This window comes from Falco rusticolus, chromosome 6, assembly GCF_015220075.1.
Source record: "Falco rusticolus isolate bFalRus1 chromosome 6, bFalRus1.pri, whole genome shotgun sequence".
Taxonomy (NCBI): domain Eukaryota; kingdom Metazoa; phylum Chordata; class Aves; order Falconiformes; family Falconidae; genus Falco; species Falco rusticolus.
The window spans coordinates 47,664,165-47,689,814 of record NC_051192.1 but is presented as its reverse complement, the minus strand read 5'-3'; the positions used below and the strand labels follow the sequence as shown (position 1 = coordinate 47,689,814).

The 25,650-nt window shown below is 41.2% G+C and overlaps 1 protein-coding gene across 3 annotated transcripts in view; it reads left to right on the top strand.

Annotated features, from left to right (window-relative positions):
• Positions 1-300: 300 nt before the first annotated feature.
• GRM1 (glutamate metabotropic receptor 1) overlaps positions 301-25,650 on the top strand; it is a 199,422-nt gene continuing 174,072 nt past the window's right edge. For all 3 annotated transcript variants that reach the window (XM_037392901.1, XM_037392902.1, XM_037392903.1), the window contains exons 1-2: positions 301-496; positions 1,909-2,806. In XM_037392901.1, coding sequence (XP_037248798.1) covers positions 2,044-2,806 — 763 coding nt within the window. In that variant the 5' untranslated portion in view covers positions 301-496; positions 1,909-2,043. The remainder of the gene's footprint in view (positions 497-1,908; positions 2,807-25,650) is intronic.

The window sequence follows — 25,650 nt, the reverse complement described above, 5'->3', positions numbered from 1 at the left end:
CTTCCCCCCCCCCCCCCCCAATATAAATATTTATTTTTAATAGCGAAACCCTGCCCGTGAGGCAGACCAGCACATTTCACAATCTCGGATTTCCCGAGCGTGGTCCGAGTCCCTTCGAGCAGCAGTCTCTTGCTTTCGCTCTCGCTCTTGCTAATTGTGGCGAGAAGATAATGAATTAGGAGCCGCGGGAGGTGAGTGAGAGCAGACACCTCCCCTGCAGCCGCAGCGTGCTCCGGGTGATGCGTCCTTCCTCGCTTACAAAACAATAGCCGAAGAAATTAAGGAGGGGAGAAAATGACTGATCCTTCAGTATGAGATAATGGATGAGCCCGGGATGACCTGTTTTTTTCCTTGCGGTGGAGCGGTGCTGAAGACAGAGGGCACCAGCGCCCAGCCCACAGCCGTCGCCCCGCCGCCAGCGCGCCAGCTCGGGGCGGCCGGAGAGCCGCCAATGCCGGCTCCGAGCAGGCAGGCAGCCGCTGCCGCCCCCCGCCAGGTACGTCTCAGGGGAAGCCCTCCGAACGGACCGCGGGGCGGCCGGGGCTCCGGCGGGGCAGGCGGACGGCGCTCGGGGCCGGGCTCCGCAGCCGCCCGCTGCGGACGCTGCCCGCCGGCGTGTGCGGACGCGCGGCCAGGACGGCGGCTCTGCTCGGGCATTGCCCTCCCCGCCGCGCCGCTGCCCGCCGCGGGCCCGGGCCCGGCACCCCTGCCGCCGCCGGGGAGGGCGGGGGAGCGGCGGCCGGCCGCCGCGCCTCGGGGTGTCGGTGCCCGTGTCCGTGCGTGGGGGAAACGGCGGCGGCGGCGCCGGGCGGAGGGCAGAAGTTAGGGGGAAGCGCCCGGCGGTGCTGGCGGGCGGCCGAGCCGGCGGTGGCGGGACACTGGGACAGCGGGACAGCGGGGTGCCGGGACAGCGGGACACTGGGGCGCCGGGACGGCGGGGCACTGGGGCACCGGGACCGCGGGACGGTGGGGCAGGGGGACAACGGGACGCGGGCCGGCGGCGCTGTCCCGGGCGCTGTCCCGGGTGCTGACGGCGCCGCCGTGCAACAGGGACCTGGGCCGGCCCGGCCGCGCTCCCCGGTCCCCGGCCGGCAGCGGCGGTGGCGGCGGCGGCAGCCGCTCCGCCCGCCCCCTTCCCACCGCGGCGTTTCAAGCCTCCAAGCCCAGCCGCGGGTCTCGCCGCCTCTGCCCGCCCGGAGCCTGCACGCAAGGCAGGCGTGCCGGTAAGGCACATCAGGACTTTGCCCGCGGTTGCCTTAGTAACTAATATGTATTTTCCCCCGCTTGCATGTGCGTGTCCCTGGCTGCATTACAGTTTTGCCCCCTACACACGGAAAAGTTAATCTAGGCGGTAAAGTGGTTCCTTTCTTCCCCTCTTCGCTGACCTTTAAATGACATTTTCCGGCGCCGGCTTGCTCGCTCTCGCTTTTCACCTCCTTTCTGTACTGGGAAAGGAAATTCCTGAGCTGAGAAAGATGCCTTCAGGTAGTCAGAACGCGAGAAAACGCGCCTGTAAGCTGGCCTGCGGGGCTGGGGCGGCTGGGACTGGGCTAGGACGCTTCTCCGGTGAGCCACCTCCCTTCCCGAAACTTTCCAAACTTCCCGGGGGCAGCGGGGAGGGTGTGCGCCGGCTGCGGCTGCGGGGAACAGCCGCCTCAGCTTGAAAAGCGGACACGAAAAGGGTCATATAAACCTAACATACGTGAGTGCGCATGATCGTACGTCGAGGCAAATAAGTACATATCGTAATCCCTCTTGAATTTTCCTTTCGAGAGGCTTACCGAAGCAAATTGCCCCGGGCATTTGCGAAAGCAGTCATCTCGAACTGTGCGGGGTTGCTTTATCGAGCTCTGGTTTGACATCGATTTCCCGATTAGCCTGTTTGATCCCCTGTTTCTATGCCACCAGGTTAAAAGTCACTAGGATGACGGCTGCCTTGGCACCTCCGAGAGCGATGCTGTAAGACTTCACTGTGATGGTATTTGGAGCAACCCGGGCGCTGGCGGGGGGAAGCGGGTGCCATTTCCTACATGTCCTTAAACCATGTGCAGGCAAGAGGAGCCCATGAAATTCGTGACCTGGGTTTGGATGACATCGTGCAACAAAATGTTTGGCGTGCTGCTGGTCTTTTTCCCTGCTCTGCTCCTGGAGATGGACGTGCTGCCCAGGAGCGCCGGGCGGAAGGTGCTTCTCTCCGCAGCCTCCTCGCAGCGGTCGGTGGCTCGGATGGACGGGGATGTCATCATCGGGGCCCTCTTCTCTGTCCATCACCAGCCGCCGGCTGAGAAAGTGCCCGAGAGGAAGTGCGGGGAAATCCGGGAGCAATACGGCATCCAGAGAGTCGAAGCCATGTTTCACACTTTGGATAAAATTAACGCCGACCCGGTCCTGCTACCGAACATCACCCTGGGCAGCGAGATCCGAGACTCCTGCTGGCACTCCTCGGTGGCCCTGGAGCAGAGCATCGAGTTCATACGGGACTCCCTCATCTCCATCAGGGATGACAGGGACGGAGGCACCCGCTGCGTTTCCGACTCGCAGCCCCAGCCCCAGAGCAGAGTGAAAAAGCCCATCGCGGGGGTCATCGGCCCCGGCTCCAGCTCGGTCGCTATCCAAGTTCAAAATCTGCTCCAGCTCTTCGACATCCCCCAGATCGCTTACTCCGCCACCAGCATCGACCTGAGCGACAAAACGCTCTACAAATACTTCCTCAGGGTGGTCCCCTCCGACACGCTGCAAGCCAGGGCCATGCTCGACATCGTCAAGCGTTACAACTGGACCTACGTCTCAGCCGTGCACACGGAAGGTGGGTATGGGGTATGGGGCAGCCCGCTGCGCCCCCCGCTCCACCCGCCCCCACACCGCCTCCCCCGCGGCCCCGGGCGCTGCGCCCTCCGCGGGGGCTCCGCAAGAACGCGCCGGTGCTTCCCCGGGACGCTGCCACCCGGGGGAGCCGTGAGCTGAACGGGGCAGAGTCGCGGGGTGGGGGGGGACACGGACACTGTTTCCCTCGGCGCGGAGGAGCCCCCCCGACCCCGGTGGCCGCGGCTGCGGGAGGGGTGCCAACAGCGCACGGAAACCCGCAGGGAATCAGGCGCCTCCCCGAAGGTCCCGTCCCCGTTCACAGGCAGAGCGGTTCCTGTATTTCTAAAAAAAAACAACCCCAAAACGACAAGTTAACAGCTGTGAGCATGCTGGGGGGCCGGGGAGCCGGGGGGCGCCCCGGCTTCCCGACCCCCCGGCTCCCCGGCCCCCAGGTCCCGCTCGCACGCTCGGTCGCTGCCATCGCCGCAAGTTTAGCAAAATGTAGTAGCCCCGCTGCAGTCCAGGTAGCCCCTGCAGAGCCAGTCCCGTGGGAAGGAAGGAGCCGTGGCTAGTCTGGCTGCGGGTACGGGCAAGCACGCTTCCATGCAGCTTGAACAGTAAAAAAACATTCTTTTCTGTACAATCTGTTCGTAGTCAGCAGGGTTTGTTAATTTTAAATATCAAAAGAAAATATCAAAAGTGAGGGTATTTTAAAAAGGAGAGTTTTTAGGGTTTGTTTGGTTGGTTTTGTTTTTTTTTTCCTACCCAGGCTAGGTGATAAACAAAAATTACAGAAGTAATTGCATTTGATGGAAAGCAAACTCTTGTGATATATTATTGTGACATTCTTATAGTCCAGTTATGATCCTGAAAATGGGATTTTTAAGTACAAAATTGCAAAGCTGGCCACATTATTGCTAGAGTTTTGTAGCTCTTCTGTTTATCTGACCGTATCTTTTGTACGGATTTGATTTATGATTCCCTCTGGTTACTGAGCTGACTCCACTCCTTTAATTCTCACAGAGATGACTAAGTAAAAAGAGGTAAGAACGTATATTGTGATGAATAAATAAAAGAATCTCTAGGGAGAGCTTCATGTAAAACATTCAAAGGTGAATTGGATAAAACTGGACACCTAAAACATTAAAGTGCTGCAGTTTGGGGGGGAGAGGGGTAAGAGGAGGAAGCAATGACCTGACATTTCCAGTTCATTTATGCCCTGTTCACATGAGAAAACGAACTGCTAGCAAGAGTTGGACACGAGCTATTAAGATCCTGTATTGCTGACAGATTTGATTAGATCTTGTGGAAGGCCAGTGTGAAAAATAAACATGAAAGGGGCAAATTCTTGATGTAAATCGCCACCTCTCCCTTCGAGGCACTTCGGGGAGCTATGCTAACTCACAGTGCCTGAGGAGCTGCCTTAAGGGACCTGCTCCCTCCCTCCCTCCCTCTGTAGATGCAACTCACATTAACATTAGTGGGACTTGCCTCTTTTGGAAAAGACAGCAGCTTATGAAGGTTATTTGTTCATTCATTTTAAAAAGATCGTTATACATAGTAATTTCAGTCATTGCTTTTGAGAAATTTTAATTAAATATCTATTGTATGACTACATTACTGACTGATGAAAAATGCTTGTTGCAAGACATTTTTCTAGACTTTGAAGTGATACTTTTGAAAATAGTGGATCAGTTCTACCCCACCAGGCAACAGACTCCTCTTAGGAAACGTCACAAGGATTTTGCAGCTTATGCAGTTTGAGATTCATATTTGCTTTCTTAATTACTATTAATCTGTACCTGCCGTACCTTTGTTGTTATATTCAAGCTACAGATTCCACTGGAAATACGTAGCAAGCTTCAAGTTCTGTGTTTCTTTCCAGAAAGACAAGTTATTAACCCCATCCCAAGTGCTACTGGGTGGATTCCAGAGACTTTTTTTTTTTTTTTTTAATTTAAAGTGAAATTAGTATTCATGAAATTTGGTGTAAATTGTTACATTTCTGTTGTTTCAAATCACATGCATTCACTGTGAGAGATCTGCTTGCTGGTTCATTAAAGGTGGGACTGTTCTTCACAGACAACACAAAGCCACTCTGAATAACAGTCTGCGTGAACAGGAGCTGCTCTATCCATGCTATGTTTGGAAATACAGGGATAAAGTGTAGTTAGAAACATTCCTCCTCCACACTTACTCATAGGCCTCTACGCTCTCTCTATGGTGGGCTGCAAAATGTGCTAGGAGGAATTCTAGGGTATCATGGGTTGGAGAATCACTTCAGCAAGGACTGTAAGGAAAGTGCATGTTTCTAGGAAATGCACAGCTTCACACTCTGAAGAATTGTTTCACCTTCTAAGGACTCCAGATCCAATCTGGTCATCTCTTGAGAGCAAAAAGCTTCTTAGTTGCTACCAGACCCCTCATTCTCATGGGGATGGACAATCCTCAGCTCTTGCAGCCACCCAACCACAAGGGGATGCAACGAGACCACTGAGCTGACGGGCTACCTGTGTCAGCCAGCCATGCTCCTCAGTTTACACTGGCCCAGGGAAGGGTCGCAGATAGCCTAGAGGTGATGAGCCTTTTCTCAAACAGTCTGAACCATCCAACTCCTCTGCTTACTTTTCCTCTGCTTCTATACTTTAGTTAGAGTTATTGGAATGCCCCAAACAATACCAGTCTACACGATTGTATCTTTAATGAAAATCAGAAATAAATACCACAAAATTTGATGCCCATGTTCCTTAACGTGAAGCCTATGCATACCATGAGAATGAAAATAGTCACCCATGTAGCATGATGTCTTTAAGTAGTCCCCAATATCCTACTCTGTTTTAGACAGGAAAGTTTATTCTTCCTGTGTTAATATGATTAGTGTTAACTACTGGTGACGGCATTTTACTCTATAAAACCTCTGCACACTAGTACATGAAGTTGCATGTAGGTATGCCATACCTCTTAGGGTTTTTTGCACATTCGTTTAATAAGAAGTATAAACATTGCACTTGGATGGAAACTTCTCAGTTAGTGAATAAAGTCTGTTTTCAAAGGCCCACATAGCACGTTGCTCCTTTTAGATTAAAATTGACACATAAAGCTCCACATTAAAGAACACAGAAAGGCAAGTTACTATGTTTGGTTATTTTATTACGTATCTCAGTTGAGGATAGTTGTACATCACAAGAGTGTATTTTTTCCAGAGTGGGCAGCAGTCATTAAACGATGTGAGAAATCGGTGCATCTGCCGGCAGAAGGCTGTGTGACTGTGTAGTAGCTGCAAGACATTTTCAAGGCTATTAGCTTTTTAAGGATTCTTCAAAGGTAATTCAGTGTTGGAGTTCTTGGCATGTGTACATCTCAGCTCTTAGGCTTGGGTGTCGTTCTTATCTGGAAATGCACATAAGTGGATGCCTAACTCTGAGCCAAGGCTTCCTATGGAAATCAAAGGCATCAAAAGCACATGTGTTAAGTCAGGCACAATCCCAAGCATGATAAGGACAGACGGAGCTGTCTTGATGAAAGGGTTACTTTCCAAGTGAGATATTCTGGTCTTCAGTGAGATAACCTCATAGCCAGGTATTATTCTTAACTTACCACGCAGCAACTGGTTATTTGGTAAAACTATGAGGAATTACCGGGGACGCTTTCTTCCTTGCTGGAGAAGAGCCACTGAGCTGCCTGTAGAACAAGGCAAGAGATGGCGGGCACCACCTCTTGCTGTTTTGATGCTGAAGGCACAGAAGTTAATAGTGTTGTCTCCAGAAAATGCAGAGCCGCTGTGAGGCTGCTGTATGTTACACCAAGTTCCAAAACCCACAAAACACCTGCACCCTGGCTAGTGAACAGCACTGAGTCTACACCAAATCCCTCACTTTCCGTGGTTCCTCTTATACATGAAGCAGGAGAGAGGGCGATATATCAATTCTGAATATGCAAATGGAAATACTTGATGCTATGCCTGGCTTTTAATTTAAATCATTGCATACAATTAGCCTTACAACAGGTATGTGAGATTTTCGATTCTGTGAAAATGAAATTTGAACATGCAGAATAGATCCATTTGAGTGCCATTTGCGATTCGTGGACCGTTCTTGCACTTTAGTGTAGAAATACCCCTGTATAAAGAAAATTTCCACTCCAACAGATTGACATGCAGACTTTGTAAAAGCAACTTTGGAAATCGAATGATTAAGTTAATTGCACCAAATTTTGATTGTTTATAGATTTGTTTTAGAGAGCACAGAGATGTTTCTGGTCTTGATCAATTTTGTCAGATTTGTATTGCCAGGCTGTTTCTTTTTCTGAAGTATAAGGCTTGAAATGAACTATGATGAAGCAGATGGCACAACTGTAAAGACTTTCAGATCAAAGTAGATGGAAGGTGTATTATCTTCACAATTATTTTTGATAACCTGACTGCCACACACTTTCCATTGTAGTAATGTACAGGAAATTCATAAGCACGGTTATATACGTTGGAAAGATGAGGGAAGGGAGTGAATCTTGTACTTCATTGCAAATTTCAGAGGAAATAAGTTCTTCCAGTAGAACTCAGTAAAGTAGCTTCAGACATGCTAGAAGACAACACTTCTGTTTAAAGATAAGTGGGGAGATATCCATCAAATAGCTTAGAGGAATCATTTTCATACAATTGTCTTCCATTTCTCACAAGATATTCCTACAGCTGTTTCTAACAATGTTATATTACTAATTCCATGGTGTCACTCAATGATTGATACTTTCTGATAAAAGCTCTGGTCAGGCAATAGAGAACAGCAACTCCAGTTCAGATGTTTGACATTTCAGAGTTTGCAAAAATTTCTATAGTTACCAACAGTTACAAAAACGCTCTTAAAAGTTAACCTCATGAAGTGTTGTGAATTGTGCCTGAGATGTGTGTTCACAAATGCATATTCCAATCTATTTTTTTCTCGATTTAACTGGCCTCACTAACCATCTTCAGAGGCTTTATGACAGGGAAAAAAGGAGAGAGATATGTCCCAAGGAGGACAGAAATTAATTTGAAAACAGGTAGGGACTCAAATATTCCCTTCATTGGATGTATTAATTGTATTTATTAGAAGGTGCTGGAAGAATCATTCACAATGATTGATGTCAGCAAAATTATTGAGCGTGAAAAACACCATAGAGGTCAAGAGAAATTCCTTCTCGAAAATATATTGCTTTGCAGTACTCCTAAATTCACAAATAATATAGCTTTTCAACTGCACAACTGGCAGCTGCATGAGTTAAATCAACTCAAAAGACTCATTGAACTTCTGTGCCTGTCTTCTCAGCAATATTGCTAGAGTTCATATTTATCAGTCAGCAACCATGGGTGCATTTGTGCTTTACTTCTATTTTTTCTGCATTATGCCCTTGCTCTCAGATTTGTGTGTCCCACCATCGTTGTAAACTCCTGCAGGATTCTTGTCTCACTGAAGACTGTTTTGAAAATGTTAAATGATCTTGGCTTTCTCAAAAAGCTATGTGAAAATGCCTCTACAATATTCCTTTGAACATATGGTTCATAATATGAACTTGCTTGTCCTTAGGTTTCTCAGACAGAAAACCAAAAGCTGTGTAAAGTGAAACCATATAACTAGAAGTAGTGTCACTCATTGAGAGAGATTCTTCAGGGATCTGATGCATCAGTGAGCTGGTAACGGTACTGGGAGACCAGAAGCACTGCATCTGCCACATGCAACCCAGAAAAAATACCCATCAAAGTCATTACTAACTGGTGCTCACTGACCCACGCTAAGCAAAGCAGAGACTTCAGTATATTTTCTGGGTGGCAGGTGTTCACAGCATAAGCCACTATCACAGATGGCAGTAATTAACAGCTGCGCTGGCAGTCTGAACGGGAGGGCCAGAAACTGACTGGGCATGAACTAAAATAGCATTTCACCTAAAGAAACCATTCTTTCACCTATAGGTATCTAAGAGATGCTAAAGGATATCACCAGAGATAGGTGGAGAGACGTGTGCAACAAATGAATGCCATGAGTTTTGCTGGCTAACTTTTCAGACCGGATCTTTTCCCAAACACTAATATTGCTGTTATTATTATTACTATGAATGTACAGCTTAAAGAACAATTTCTACGTCTGGTTGGCCTATCAATGCAACACAAAGTTGGCTGTTGAGAGAGGTGGCAGGAGTCCTGTGATCTTTGAAGCTATCGTAGCTGTTGCTGCTTGTTGGGCTGCGGCCCCAGTTCCTGGCCGGTATGAAGGAGTGCCCGCCAGTGGCTGGTCAGGGACACTGGAGTGGGATAAAGTCACTGGAGTCAACCGAGTTTACTGAATTCTTTACCAGGGGAGAAACACATACAGGATAAGGGCCATTTTTTAACCCCCTATCTCAATTAGAATACCTCACACCACAAATGGTGTGTAAGAGGTATGCCTAAGAATGGTGCATATATAAAGGCTTTTTGTAGTAATTGTTTTATGTGAAAAATAAACTTCGTCTCTGGCTGAGGAAAGGAAATAAAAAATTAAGAATTTTAGAACTGTTGTACTGGTCCTTCCGCAGTGGGCTGAATATTAAAAGATGCAAGAGTATGTAGCAGCTTCCCAAATACTAGGGCTACCGGCTGCCAATAGACCTTTCCTTTGTGAATTTTTCCAGTCCCTTTTTCTATCTATTTATTCTTCAGTCTCCATAGTAACATAACAATGAATTCTATAACTTAATTGTATGTTGTGTGAACAAGTGTTTCCTATTATTTACTTAAAACTGTTCCTTGATGACTGCATTATCTTCGTACGTTCATGAAAAAAACTTCTCATCATTTCTTGATCCTGATTGTTATCCTGTATTTCTAATTCCGATATGAAATGTATGGAAGCAGAGCTATATTCAGTAGTCAGTGGGGGTTAAACTCACTTGTGAAGTAGCAATTTCAGTATTTCTCTCAGACCTTTCCTAGTAAACTTCCAGTAGTCCTTTACCTTTTTAGCTATCACCATGCACTGAATGGATGCTGCCAGAAAATATTACCACAAAACCTTTTTCTTAAATGGTAAAGCCAACTTCAGAGGCCATTATACACATAGTTTTCCTCATGTGTGTTACTTTTAATTTATTAACATAAAATTAATTTTCTACACTTCGGCCCCTATCAGTTAGCCAATTATTAATCCAGGACTTTCTGTCTTATCACATATTACTCCTGTTTCTCTCAGAGCCTTTAATAAGAGAATTCATCAAAAGCTTTATCTAAATTCAAAGTACTCTGTAGTGATTGTATCATTCATATGGTCATCTGCTCCAACAAAAAAGATGAATGAACTTCCGAGGTATGTATTTTCTCTGAAAAAGCTATGTTCATTCTTCTCTAATATGGCATATTTATTTATTTGTGCATTAATACTGTTCTTGTTATGGTTCCTACCAATTAGCTTTGTGCAGTAGTATCTTAAGTCTGCAGAAATATCGTGTCTGTTGTCCATTGGGTTACTGTCTGTGCCTCTGTAGTCTCTATAAAATCTGTTAAAAAATGAAAAGTGGTATGTGAAGAAATAAAATTACTTTTTCCACTTTACAAGTTCCATCTGTTTTGGTACTAAGGCCAGTTTAACTGGTGGTAAAGTACCACAACAGAAAATTAGCTGGTATTGGTGATTTGTTAAAGTCCGTGTTATGGATTTGTTCTACAATACATTCTATTGACACTCTGAGACAACAGTTCAGTCTTATCCTACATAAGGAATGACCTTGGTATGAGACCCATCCTATCCACCTTTGCAGGCAGTGCAGATTCAAAGAATTAATTTAATTTTTCTGTTATGGTTTTATCTTCCCTGAGTGCTCTTTTTATATAACTCGTCATCACTGAATATCAGGCAAGTCTCTGGAATATTTGGTGGGTTATTAGATTCTATGCCTTTATGTCTCAAAATTGTTTCATCTTGTTTTATTCTGGTTTTGTATTTCATTTGTCAAGGTATACTCTGCTCTCTTTCCTTCATTAGGATACAACTTAGACTTTTTAAAGTATTTGTTTTATTTTTATTATATTTATTTTATTTTGGTTTTTTTTTTGTTTTATTTTAATAGCTTTAGAAAATCTACTTTTCTTCTTTTTTATGCTGGCTTTTTTGATTCTTTTGGAGCTTTAGCTTTCAGCCTGTCATATACTTCTCAGTAGTCTTCATGTAATTTGTTAGTATGCCACTTTTTTGGCTGTTTCTTTTAATGTCCTTGAAATTAGCTGTATCATTTTTATAGAACTTATTTTGTTTTAAATTAATATTGCTGTTACTGACTTTTTATTTCACATGCAGCTTTTTTCTGTCCAGATATGACTAAACTACAGTCACAATTACAGACTGGTTTTTGGATAGTTAGGTTTTAATAAGGCCTTGTATACTGCTCAAGACTAAACCAAGAGTTGCTGCTCCTTTTCTGAATTCAATGAGCAGATGAGTAACACACATGAAAAAGAATCAATACACAGTGTGTAAGATTTGCTTTAATTTTCCATTATCTAACCTACAGTCTGGCCATACTACATACAGTGCCAGGGTGGTTAACAGCATTTTGTGACACGTGGGGTGCTTTTTAATGAAAAGTACTGTGCATCACAAGCTGTTCTTTCCTCTTGTGACATGCCACTGCCTAAAAACCAGTGTGAGATATTTAATTTTACTGAAAAGTAATTGTTTGTTATACAATGCACTGTCCTCTGTTTGAACAATTTCCATTTGTATTCTCTCTTGAATGTTTTTAAACAAATTAATTTCTTTAAGTATATTTGAATTATAGTAACAGACAGCAATGATGTATAAGTCCGTTTGAAATGTGGTAGGAATGTTGTAAGAATAAGCATTTGGCAGTTCTGGTAGACAAAACGGAGGAGGTCATGTCCCACTTGGGTGCAGAGAGCAAGTGTAGCTGTAAGGCTCTTGATCCAATGATCATTGAAATTAGTTAGTGGTCCTCTGTGGAGTCCAGTGGAACCTGAATGGGGCACAGCAAGGCCATCAGATGTTATCTTTTCAGGTTGTGGAGCTGACATTTCTCAGAAAGTGCTAAAAATCCACAGGGCTTGTGAATCCTACAGCTAGAAGGATCCCACAGTTAATCGAACGTAGTGTAGAACTGTGTGAAGGCAAACTGTGTTTGTTGGATTTGCACAATATTAGAGGATATTCATATACATATTTTTTTCTTTCCAACTAGAAGAAGGTGAATCTGCTTCATTTCTTCCCATACGAATTCCTTAGTGAATTTAACTCTTGTTTCTCTTTGCAAACTGTGTGAGTAGCAAACTTTCATTTTCTTACATGTGGTCACCATTTTCGATTGTTTGACCAGCAACTTTCATCCTTACTCATCTCTGGATAGATAGATTTGCGCTAGTAATTTTCCAAACATTTATTCAAAGAAAAGTAATCCTGGCAAACAGCAAAAAGAACGAGGCATGAATATTGCTGAAGTGACAGCTATTTAAAATCTGAACAAGTGTTCATAAATACTTTCTAAAATGTCTGGCCAGGCTCCACTGAACATTGAATGTCTTCTCCTATGTGGAATAGAATATAAAAGATATATTTGTAATTAATTGTCAGGAAGTAAGAAAACCTTTCATGCTTATTTATATAAGCCTTTCTTACCCACATGGTGCTCTGGAGAGGCTTTAGCAAATGGAAATTTGGCATGTAGATCACAGTGCTGGGTATTGAAAGGTGGTGATCCTCCTGGTAAAAATGTATTTCTCTGACTGCAAGCTCCACATGTATACACCTCAGTGTCTTCCTGAGCAGCAAATATGTGAAACTTAATATTGACACTACTGGAAAGGAACGATATATTGTCAGCATTGCTAAAACTGGTAGGATGAATTGAGAGACTGGAAAATTAAAACCCACTTCTACAGCTGTGGGCCAACACCATTCTCTAGGAGGATGCCCTTATTTGCCAGACCGAACCTCCCTACAAGGCTAAGCTCATATTCAGGATCGTTCTAAAAACTCTACAGCTATATGAAGCAAAGTGCTGAGCTGGGACAGCTGCTTTGCTGGAACAAAAATGTTCAAGACTTTGAGAAGGGGAAATGAGCCAGGCAGCAGCCCCAGCAGCCTGGGTATCACTTGGGCCTTTCCTGTTTCCTTCCCCCTCAAGTCACTACAGTTGTGGCCCTCAGGTGTCACTGCATTCCCTTGGAAATAGGGTTAGCCTTCCTCTTTCACAGGGATACCTGCCCGGCTCAGACCATTCTTTGTCCACTGTTAAGGCTGACCAGAGCTCCAACATCTCACAGCTTGGTCAATGCATACTAAGTGACAAGGTGCCAGTGCCAGTCACGCAGAGACAGAATTCCTCCTCCTCCCCACGCAGTGCCAACCTGCAGGGGAAATTACACACAAGAATAACAGGCAGGTTTTCCCGGAGCTCCTTCTGGAATTGTCACTGACCTCAGAAAGCAATGGCCAATATTCTATTAAACACATACCCCTAACCACCCTTGCAACGCTGTCCTCCAGTGTTGACATCCTGCAAAAGGGTAGGATGAGGGTGTAGCAAAACTCTGAGTCTGCAGTATAAGGACAGTAATGTGCAAAACCAATGTTAAGAAGTTGAGTGAGGCAATTAATATTGATTTCAATATAATATGGAACAGCCAAAAATGGACAGTGTTGAGTTATGCCAAAAATCCAAACACAAAAGACGAATGAGCTATGCCAGACAGCTTTGGCTACCAAGAGAGCAATCCCCAGCAAAATAAGAAGATGATATAGGATTCAGATAACAAAAAATTGTAATTAAATTAAAACCAATCAGTGTGACTCTACAGAAAATAAGTCTTCTCAAACAAACTTGATTTTATGCCCTGATGAAAATGCGAACTTGGTAGCTATAGATAACAGTGCAGACAAAACAACTTGGATTTCTGTAAGTCACTGAATTAGTATTATGGGTTATTTTTGTTTAAAAAGCACTGTGCAATGTCAGGAAATAGGTATCATATAAATTAAAACTCAGCACACTGACCTCAGCAAGTGAAGAGTGACCATCAAATGAGATTATATCTACTGCATTGCACAGAACTTGACAAAATGTCTAATGCCTCATTGTCTTCGTCAATGATATACAAAGCATAATGGCTGACAAGATATGCAGATTTTTGAAATGGCAATTAATAGGGAGAAAAGGGAAGGTTCGGATCTCCTGGCAAGCTAGGCCCAGTCTAAGAAAATGCATGCTAATACAGTCAAATGTCAGCCATAAATACAGGAATAAAGCACATGTGCAATTTACATAGGAGAACTGTGTCCCTGAAAGAAGTCCTAAATTTATTATATGGTTATAGAGGAGCTGCATCAAAAAAACCCAACCCAAAATACAAAAAGCTAATGTCATCCTTTCATGCTTAATGTGTTCCTTGAGGAACTTTACCTCAATCTAAGGATTATTAGTATTAATTTTGCTATTCTTTGTTCAGTTCTGTTGTCAACATTAAAAAAAAAAAAGTTAAAATGTTGAAAAGAGGTAAGGATAAAAGTCTAAATTATTTGAGGACTGAAAAAAAATTACCTTCTAGCAGGAATCTAAGCCAGCTTTGTCTACCTGGTTTGTCAAAAAGAGATACAGCTTAATTTATCAAAAAATGTTTCATTTCCTCCAAGCAAACAAAACCAGCAGGCAGTACAGGGCTCTGTATCCTAATGGTTAAATGCATAACAAGAACCAACAGCTGGTAAGCCAACAAATTCTGATTAGAAAGAAGACAAACATTTTTACTTGTGATGGTGATTAACCAGTGGGACAAATACTGAGGAAAGTGATATGTTTTCAGCCTTTTTCTGTTGTCTAATCAAAATGTGCTGCAGATGTTGCAGCACAGTTTTATCCAAAATGCAAGTCACTGGATACAGCACAGTGGGATCTGAATGTATGGGCTGGCATTATACAGGTGGTCAGATACAAAGAGCTGACGCTTCTTTCTGGCATTAAATCTTAGTCATTAATGCATGGTTTTGGTTATGTAAACAGGCAGGAAAAAATGTTTAAAGAGTATCTTAATATTCATGGGTTCATTCATCTGCTCAACTGCCTTGGAAAATGTTGATACTGATTGTAGAGGAAGAGAAACGGGATGAAATAATCCTCTCAGTCAAAGTCAGTCCGCTGGTGCAGTTTACATGCATTATTTTAAGTCAGTATTTGTTCCCTTACCAGCAGCTGGTGCTTGTTAACACATTTTTACCAGATTACCATTAGAGCCCTTTAGTTCATACTATTTATGTTTGCTTGGGGGAAATTTTTAGTTTCATGCGGATTTTATACTGTACTTACTCTCTTACTTCTGACATAAATGTTGGCCCCTATGACTGAAGAAAACAACAAGTTTTCTAAAAGGATGCAGTGACACTTTAGTATGGTCTCCTTAACTAGAATACGACTTTGCACCTAGAGTGATATAATTCATTTGACAGCCCATGTAAAATAAATAAATAAGAAAACACTACAAAGAAAACAAGAAGTTGGTAGCTAGCATAATTAACATTTTTACCCAACAGTTTTTCTAGAAATGAATTCAGTGATGAATTTTGTGAATATTCATTTTATTTTTAACAGAGAAAATATGTCCATTGATATTTTCTGGTTGTTTCAGAACACAACCAGCATGTTATAGATGCTATCCTTTCATGCAATGAACATCTTAATGTACTTTTACAAGACAATTTATAGTCATGTTTGAAAACTCATTGTCCTTGTCACACCTACTTGTGCCTTTTCTACTGAGTCCAAATATATGTGAAATAATGTATTCCACTCTTGTTATAGCTGTGGTGTTGCCTGTGAAGTGTGAAGCAGAAATGTGCTGGTACCACAGATACCCAAAGTCACATCACTGCTTTTTATAGTTCATATCCTGAGGACATATGAATAATAAAATGCTCTTTAAAATTCTGGCAATACATCTGTATTTACACTCAGAACTATGATTCGGCTTTAATGAAGTCAATGGAAGCTATTGACTGAAATTTAGTCATGCATCTTACTCTATGGAAAGATCCTTTAAGGTGCAGAATACTCTTGCTTGATCCCAAAAGGCATGCGAGCACTAGCTTAACTTTACACTTGAATTATGGAGGACAAGAATTAACCATACACTTACATGACAGTTTCTAGGGATCGCTCACATCACAGCAGTGTCCAGTGCCTTACAAGATTAGGCACGATATGCTTATCTGTCACTAAAGACAGGCTTTCTACTGATAAAACTAACATTTATAAGCCTTGTAAAGGTCTGTGCAGTGGGTTAGGCTAGAGGAAACCAAACGGCCTTAGAACTGTACATATCAGAGGATTATGAAAACCGGTGAGTAGGTTGACTAAAGAAAGGCTGCAGTCCACTGGAGAAAAAGGGCAGGATTTTGGATATGCTGCTTTGAATGGACAGGTGAAAGTTAGTTACCACTGTCTTTCTCAATTTAGAGTGCTAAAATAACTGACTAGCTTGGCTCTCTTCCAATTTTGTAAATAGAAGATCTAGGTAAGTAGGCAGCTAAATGAATGCTGAAACTTCATTGTATTTGCCCATGTAAGAGTTAGGATTATTTTTTAAATATTTTATTTGTTTTGCTTTTATTACTCATTTGCTAGAAACACTAGATTGCTAGATTACACTAGGGTAAATGTCACGTGGATTTCTTTCCTCTCATTTTTAATGAACACTTGTAGAGTGTTGATTTGTATGTGCTTAAATTCACAAGCTCATGCAACTTTTATCATAATACATGCAGGAAAATAACACACAAAGCAGAAAAAGAAAGGAACTATTTCTGCGTCTCCACCACACAAAGACTTCTCATGTAAAAATCTGCTGGTTTTTTGCTGTTGCCAGCCTCCTCATACTAGTATAAAATTTTAACTTCCAAGGAAGCTATCTTAAATTGTCTAGTGTCTAGCAAATACTAACTTAAATTTCAGAATACACAATATTTCGTAAAACAGATAATTAAAAAAAAAATTACAAAATGAAGCTCACATCCAGAATAAGCACTATGTATGTTCCATTGCTTAATAGCCAGCAGAACACAGAAGGTGTCCGGGAGCTGCCACAAAACAGGACTTGGCTGCCTTATTTTGGGGGGAAATTTGTTGAAATGAAAAGATTCTTGTAGAATCATTTGATTTCACTGAACCAGCACCTTTCAAAGGAGGAAACATCCTATAAGAATCTTCTAACTGGCTCTGCCTCTAACTCTGGGTCTCATCATTCCACCCCCTAATAATCACAGCCTGTACCTTTCTGTACCAAGTTCTTCTAGTCTTTCCTGCAGCTTTCTCTCCCAGGCCTGTATCCCAGAATCTATATGAATACCTAGAACAGCTTTTAAAATCTCAATTGACTATTAATTGTTTTCAGAAGGTATTGTCTTCTGGAAAAGCACACGCTTATTGCCAAATCACTCTTCTTCAGTACTGTGTTTTTCATGTTTTTACCATAAGCCACCATATTTCAGTAATTTGAACAGACAGGTGTAAGCATCTCTGGACCATACAGAATTGATGAACATGTCCTCAGTCACTGGGAAGTACATTTTCTTTAAACGGAAAAAAAAAAAAAAATCTGTCTGAGCTGACCTGCAACCTGAGTTTTCAGACAGGCAGAGAATTTGAAAAAGGCTTTGTAGTCATTACAGTTAGATTATAATTAGCTTTTTATTATTGTAAGTTATTTTAATGTAAAAATAGAATTCACTTTCAACCTGATTCCATTGATGTCAGTGGAAGATTGGCCGCTGATTTCCATAGGAAGAAGTTTTGGGTATAATTACTACACCATTTCAATGCAAATCTACATGCATATGAGGAAAATGTACACAATTATGAGGAAAGAAGCTTATAAAACAGGAGAGCTGAGAGAAAACCTGTATATCTTATTATTTTTTTGTAGAAAGATTCCAGAGATATATTCTAAAAATGTAAATCTTTATGAAGAATTGCTTCATGGTAACGTACATTTGAATTTCAGTCTCAGGGAAAATTTGCTTTATACTGCTACTAATTATCTTTGTGGTGACGAAGGCCATTGTTATTTAGAATAAAAGGAAAAGGATGTTCTTCATACTGTAATCAGGAGCACCAATAAGCAAAGGCATACATTTTAGTGAACAAGAGGGTGGGGATGATGCACACCTGCAAGCACAGATGTTTCACCCTTAATTTCGGCAACTTTGATTTTATTCAGAGCATTTAAGTTCTGCATCTGTCAAGGAGTTCTGCTTCACTGCTAATTAGGAATAGATCCAGTAGATAAGAAGGATCCAAATATGTTTCACAGTTACATGAAGAAAACAAACAAAAAAAAAAAGGACATTTTACCTTAGTCCTAACTCACCCTTGAAATGGTGATTGGCTACAGCTTAGCTGTAGGTGATTCATTCTTATATTTATTGCGGGAAAAAGTGCTTTGGACAACTGCAAATAAATTACTTTAACATTTTAAAAAAAATTTATTCTGAGACACTCTTAATAAGTGCCAAGGAGGGAAACATGACGGTCATTCTTATTTTACATGTTATCTCATTGATCATACTAACTGGAAGAGAGTCTCAATCAACTTTTCCTCTGAGCAGATGGGAATACCATTTTGTGAAGTATTATTGTCAAATGTTACACTGCTGTATTTTGCAAGGACATTTTATGTGTTCATTGTTCCAAGTGGTGGGTTGACCCTGGCCAACAGCCAGCCACCCACACAGTCACTTTCTCACTCTCCCCACTCCATACCAATTGGACGCGGAGAGAAAATAGAACAAGAGTAAGAAAACTTGTACGTTGAGATAAATAGATGCAGGAAGAGGGGAAAAAACCAAGTGAAACAAAGGAAATTGCTTACCACATCTGACAGACAGACCTACATCCAGTCAGTCTCCAAACAACAGCCTTCTTGGAAGCCCAGACCCTCCTTCTACTTCAGTTTTTATTGCTGAGCACATTGTCATATAGTATGGAGTAATCCCTGGCCAGTTTGGGTCAGCTGTCCTTGTTGGGTCCCCATCCAGTCTCTTGCCCATCCCAAGCCTACTCGCTGTGGGGCAAGGAGGGAGCAGAGTAGGAAAAAGAGAAAGGTTTGGTGCTGTGTGGGCACTGCTCAGCAATACCCAAAACACTGGTGTGTTACCAACACTGTTTTACCCACAAATCCAAAGCACAGCCCCATACAGGCTGGTATGAAGAAAGTTAACTGCATTGCAGCCAGATCCAGTAGAGTCCAGCTCAAGAAACACTGTATTTCCGTGATTAAGTCACTCTCCTGTGTAAAAGATTTATTTTCTTATCCTCTCATGCCAAAATTGAAGCCATATTGCCCACTTCGCTGATAAGTGCTTTAAATGCTGAACTGCCTGACTGGAACTTTGTGTCTGCAGAGGCCTTGTTGCGTTTGTAATGTTGGCATGCTGAAGCTTTCACAGCTAACACAGTAGAGATAATGGCATTAGCATTTCAAACTGTAGTTCCTCAAATACTTTGAAGTGTATTATTATTTAATCTAGATTTACAGCCCAGAGCTCTCTAATGGACAGTTCCCAGGTTGAATGTTTCATGCTTAAGTAACCTGGATAACTGTATGACCAAGCATGCTGACAAGTTATAGGGACATCTTACAGATAAATGACAATTGCTACACTTAAGTTTGAATGTTTCTTCATTTAAAATATATTCTCAAGTGGTATAGGACCTGTGAGTTTATGAGAACTTCAACTGTTTTGAAATAGGAAACATATTTAGAAATGCAGAGGAGAGGCAGAGGTTCAGCTTCGGTGGGTGCCACCTGAGCAGAAGTTTCCCAAGATACAGTCCAACTCAAAATTCCAGAACCCTATAAGCATCTTCTTCATGGACTCCCCACATTGTATAACTGTATGTGTACATTTAACCCATTTTAAGATCCACCCTGGTAAGTTCCTAAATACCAACAGTTCTCTTGCCATGTTATTCTAGAATTTAATTCCTTCTACAATTAACAGCTTCTTAATGCTCTGCTTTTGCTTGCTGCTTTGCGGGAAGGGGGCGGGGGGAAGGAAGGGGAGCAGGAATTGATATGAGAAGGAGATTGAGCCCTTGGATAACTCACTTTAAGTTACATCTTCCTGTCTTTCATGATCTTGAGGGTTACACTTTGAAATTTCACCAGTTTTCCAGTATCTTGTAGTACTGGATATTACTGCAGAAGTAGTCATAAGGTTGTGAAACAGAATTAAGGTAGTATGATCCTTCTGTTAGTACAGTATCACACTTATTTAGATAACTAAAACCCAATGCTTTTGTTTTTTTAGCCACAGCATTACCTTCAGTGCTTGTCTATTATAATCCTTAAGCCAGTAATTGCATGCCATGATGGAGTCCAAGATCCTGTATGTGTAACATTTTTAGCTCCTGAGGGTTTAAATATATGTGTCTTTAACTGCATATTTTTTTCTCTATGCCCAGTTTACTGAATTATGTAGATCATACTGCATTAGTAACTTGTCTCCCAATCTTTCTGTCATTTGCAAATGTCATTGGTAATGCTTTTGTATTTTTGTTTTTCCAGGTCACTGATTAATGTTAACTAGTAAAATCTAAGAACAGATCCTTACGGGACACAATAAAGAGACCCCCATTTAATGAGTGTTCCTTCACTGCAAGTATATGTTGAAACCTACCAGCCAGATTTTAATCTATTTTATGTATGCAATACTGATTCTTATCATTCCAGATTCATAACCAAAATGTCATGCAAAATGAGGTAGATGTCCCGTGGAAATCTAACTGTATTGCATTGACATTATTAGTTTTAATAACCAAGTTTGTAAATCCATTGATAAAAGATATTTTGGATAACTAAATTTGAAAGATCTAGTTTCTACATACACATAATGATTGGCACATGTTACCTTGCCCCACTCCCTTAATTTTTTTCCTACTCCAGTTCCATGTCAGCTCCTGAGCTATTTTGTCCAAAATGAATGTCAGGCTGGCAGACCTGTAATTATTCAGGTCAACTCACTTGTCCTTTTGAAGTATTGCACAACGCTGCCTTTGTTGCAGTCCTCTGGTGTGTTACAACTTCGGACAGCCATTGAAAATCATTTCTAGTAGTTCAGAGAGCTCGTCAGCAACTTCTGCCAGAAGTTATCTGAACACATCCATTTTAAAATGCCTACCTTTTGGAGCTGCCACTTGATTTCCTTCTGAGTTGGGAAGGGAAATTACCATTCATCATCACCATCAAAACCGTCATCATCTTCTGGTATGTATACATTATCTGTCTCTTTCCCAAAATACAGAACATAAAAACTTATTAAATGCTTCTTTTTGTTCTGCAGAATCCCTTCCAGCACTAATCCATCATCATTATTCATTGTATCTGCTTTTCTTTTTTCTTTTTTCTTTTCTTTTCTTTTTTCTTTTCTTTTCTTTTCTTTTCTTTTCTTTTCTTTTCTTTTCTTTTCTTTTCTTTTCTTTTCTTTTCTTTTCTTTTCTTTTCTTTTCTTTTCTTTTCTTTTCTTTTCTTTTCTTTTCTTTTCTTTTCTTTTCTTTTCTTTTCTTTTTATTTTTTCCGTTTCCTTTCGTTTCCTTTCCTTTCGTTTCCTTTCGTTTCCTTTCCTTTCCTTTCGTTTCCTTTCCTTTCCTTTCCTTTCCTTTCCTTTCCTTTCCTTTCCTTTCCTTTCCTTTCCTTTCCTTTCCTTTCCTTTCCTTTCCTTTCCTTTTCCTTTCCTTTCCTTTCCTTTCCTTTTCCTTTCCTTTCCTTTCCTTTCCTTTCCTTTCCTTTCCTTTCCTTTCCTTTCCTTTCCTTTCCTTTCCTTTCCTTTCCTTTCCTTTCCTTTCCTTTCCTTTCCTTTCCTTTCCTTTCCTTTCTCTTCTCTTTTTCTTTTTTCTTCTTTTTCTTTTTCTTTTTCTTTTTTCTTCTTTTTCTTTTTCTTTTTCTTTTTCTTTTTCTTTTTCTTTCTTTTTCTTTTCTTTTTTTCTTTTTTTTTCTTTTCTGAAGTTCCCAGCTTCCAGTGTTTCTTTGTTACCTTTTGAACTCACATACCACAAACTAGCCAAATGGCATAATTTCCTTTTTTCCAAGACAGGAAGGCCAGTTCATATCTAAGCAAAGAATGTGGCTGGGGGGACTTACTGGGAGAGGCAGAGGAAGGCACAGCTCTGCTGCCCAGTTTGTCTCTGCTTAGTCTGGCAGGCAGGGCTGCTTGGTGTCATTAAGGGCAAGAGATGACATATGAGGCAGTAGCTGCTGCTGCTGCTCTGGTAGTGACAACTCCTGAGGTTGAGGAGGTCAGGGCTCCCAGCCTCCATATGTCCAGAACAGCCAGGAGCAATCAAGCTGCTGCTCCAGTGCTTTCACCCAGCTGAAAAAAATCCTTTTTTTTAACATTTAATGATTAACATTGCCGTTCTATATTTTAAGAATTCTCAGAGGCATTGTAGAAGCCTGCAACTCTCAATTTTTTCAGCAATCATTTGCTTTAGCCTCTGTTTTTTTAAAAATAAAATAAATAGAAATTCAGTCCAGATAATTTCAGGCTCTTTTTAAAAGGGGAACCATTTAAAAATTTGGGTGTAAGTTAATAAGAGGTTGAATTTCTCAAAAAGCACCGACCTGAGATTAGGGCAGGTAAACTAGCTAAAAGTGGAAATCCTTATACAAAAGTACTATATCAGTAACCATCAGCCAAAATAACCCCTTTTCAGGGGTCAGAAAAAAGAATACAATGATATACCTTTCACTTTAGCAGACTTTCACACATTTTCATCCCAGGGCCCCTCCTCCCTTCTGCTCACGATTTTGACAAACTTTTGAGCCAGCTCCAGTGACAGAGCTCCCCGTGTAGCAGATGGCTGTTTCTGTGTGTGTTCAAAAGATGGCAAATCTCTGATGGTGTTGCTCAGAAGGATTGCCCAGTCAACATTTGGGGCACTTGAGTCATTGTTGTGCTTTTAGCTGTGCCTACAGTTGTGTTTTGCATTGAAGAAAGCCATATTTTGTTTCTCAAGGACTGTAAGTACAGCAGATATCTCGGGGAAATGTCTATTCCCATTGTAGTGTATTGACAGATCTCCACTCTAAAAGAAAAGAAAGAAAACCAGTCATTTGTGATTAAATAAAATTTTTTCACAGCACCCCATAGGTAAGAGAGAAAATAGTTCATCCCCCTCTTGTATCTGCGTACATGAACATACAGAAGTGCTTCAGATGTTTTTTGTTGACATATGGTTTTGTGTTCAATTATCTGTGCTAATATGGATATCCACTCAAAATACAACATTATTTAGGAGGGAGGAAAAAACAACAAATCCACTCAAATTTAAGTCATCAAGATGAAAATATCTTGCAGAGATGTCAAGAAATGTTAAGAAAACTTAAAAGCTTTCTGCTTTTGACTTCCTTTAGATTTGTTAGATTAGAGTGCAGGCATCATGTCAGAAGAGCAGCAGTGCTTGTGAGAGAGCATTTATCAAGTGCTAACAAGAGGAGGAAGGGAAATTGAAATGCCATTACAATCTTATTCTTCATTAAAAGTGAAGTACTACATTTCCAACTAATTCATTTTGACAGATGATAATCTGACAGAATTGACATCTATAACAAAATGTGACTAAAGTGGATGCAATACAGGAAGTGATGTTTCAAGTTTTTTTTTTTCCTAGCACTATGATGTTAATGTAGTAGATAATTCAGATTTGGACTTCTTTAATCTCTTAAATCCGTTTATCTTTGATCATCAATATTTTTTGTTATAGGCAGATATCTACCCACAAAACCAAAAAAAACATTAGCTTCTTAGATTGTAAGGAAAATGAAGTAATTACCTGATCAACATTGCCAAGGGAAAATAGCGTCCGAACTCTTTTCCCAGGCAATGTGTGAGGAGGCATTTTAAAGCATGACTTTTTTAACAGCCTTTTCTCTCCCAAGTTGGAGGTTTTTTTTTTCATTGGAAATGCAACATTATTTTGTTATAACTGTTGATGAGATTTAAGAGAGAATGGAGTGCTAAGCGGGGAACTCTTGCAAGTTACTTTCTTGTAAAACTTCAGTTATGGTTTTCTTTGGGATATAGGGTTGAAAACAAGGCTGGCAGTCATGTTCCGACAAGATATTGCAGAGGTATTTCAGCAATGTATTCCAGATATAATTATTAGTCATAATGTTTCTTTGCTAGTTATTGAGATAGACTCTAATGTGCGACTGAGAAGTGCCGAGTGAAGTAGTCACAACAGGATTTAAGTCCCAACAAAGGTCCTGCTGTTCCTGAACTTTTCTTTAGATGTTACGATGAGGCCTCTCTAACACTCACCGAGTGAAAGTGATTCCAAGGAAAGCATCAACCAGAACTACTTTTAGCAAGAAGTACATGGCAAAAAGACACAAAGCCATTGCACTAGTTAAGAGGTCAATGAATGCTTCTGTGAAGAAAGGTGGTGCTCCCTGGGCAGGTATATAGCAGTATGCCACCAAACTTGGTCCCAGTGCCACTGAGAACCTAGCTACTCAGTTGTCTTTCTGAGTGTGGTTTTTTTGCCCACAACTGAACAATGAATAATCTCAGGGAGCAGTGAACAGAGAGCACAAAAAAATCATCAGTTATGGTTCCTTTGGCTGCAGACCACTATGCAATAAATTATTTCAAAAGGTTCCTGTATATTAGTTTAGTAAATAGTTGGCCTGTTTTTCCTTTTTAAATAATTGCAGTTAATTGCCAGACAATGTCTTAAAAATACTGTCTTTAAATATGATCTTTAAACAAGAAGTTAAATTTATCTCTAGCAGAGTCTAGCAATTTAAATTTTTTATCAGATTCTCTTTTGTTTGCTTTCTAATCTCTTCATTTCATTTTTAGCATGTCTTATTGGTTTGATAGGCCCCCTTTGTAAGCTAAGGAAGACGCAATAAGTTTGGAAATATTGCCGTTCTATATTTTAAGAATTCTCAGAGGCATTGTAGAAGCCTGCAACTCTCAATTTTTTCAGCAATCATTTGCTTGAGCCTCTGTTTTTTTAAAAATAAAATAAATAGAAATTCAGTCCAGATAATTTCAGGCTCTTTTTAAAAGGGGAACCATTTAAAAATTTGGGTGTAAGTTAATAAGAGGTTGAATTTCTCAAAAAGCACCGACCTAAGATTAGGGCAGGCAAACTAGCTAAAAATGGAAAACCTTATACAAAAGTACTATATCAGTAACCATCAGCCAAAATAACCCCTTTTCAGGGGTCAGAAAAAAGAATACAATGATATACTTTTCATTTTAGCAAACTTCGAAAATTTCTTGCTGGGCGCTTTGTCTTTTCTGATTCCTTGGTAATCTAGCCTTGGTTGCTTCACTTACTAATAAGATGTATTTGATGGTCCTCCAGAGTTCAGTAACAATTTCTGGGGGTTTTAAACTGGTTTTGGGTTTTCCTACTCCATACACTGTGTTTTCTAAAAATTATTTTATCTCAGAAGAGATAATCAGTTTACCTCCAAGGCTCTGAGAAGCCTATGAGCATGCCTTGTCAACTACACATCTTTGCTTTTAGACATGGCCCCTTTGTAACTATTCTGGCAACACAGCCTCCTTGTCCAAGCGCTCAAAGAGTATATAGCGGAATGCTGGAACCAAGAAAGGCAAAAGTTAGAAGACAAGTATTGCTGACGTTTATTAAAATCTCCAGACTTACACAACTTTCATCTCTTGGCCTTTCTCTGTATCAAGTTGCAACAACATTTTAAAAAATGTCAAAAATATAAGCCACAAGTGCCTATTTTTGCACTTGTGTATGCATGCAACTCCTGATTCAATCATTGAAATCTGCATCCTCTAAACAGTAGATTTTGGCCCTCAC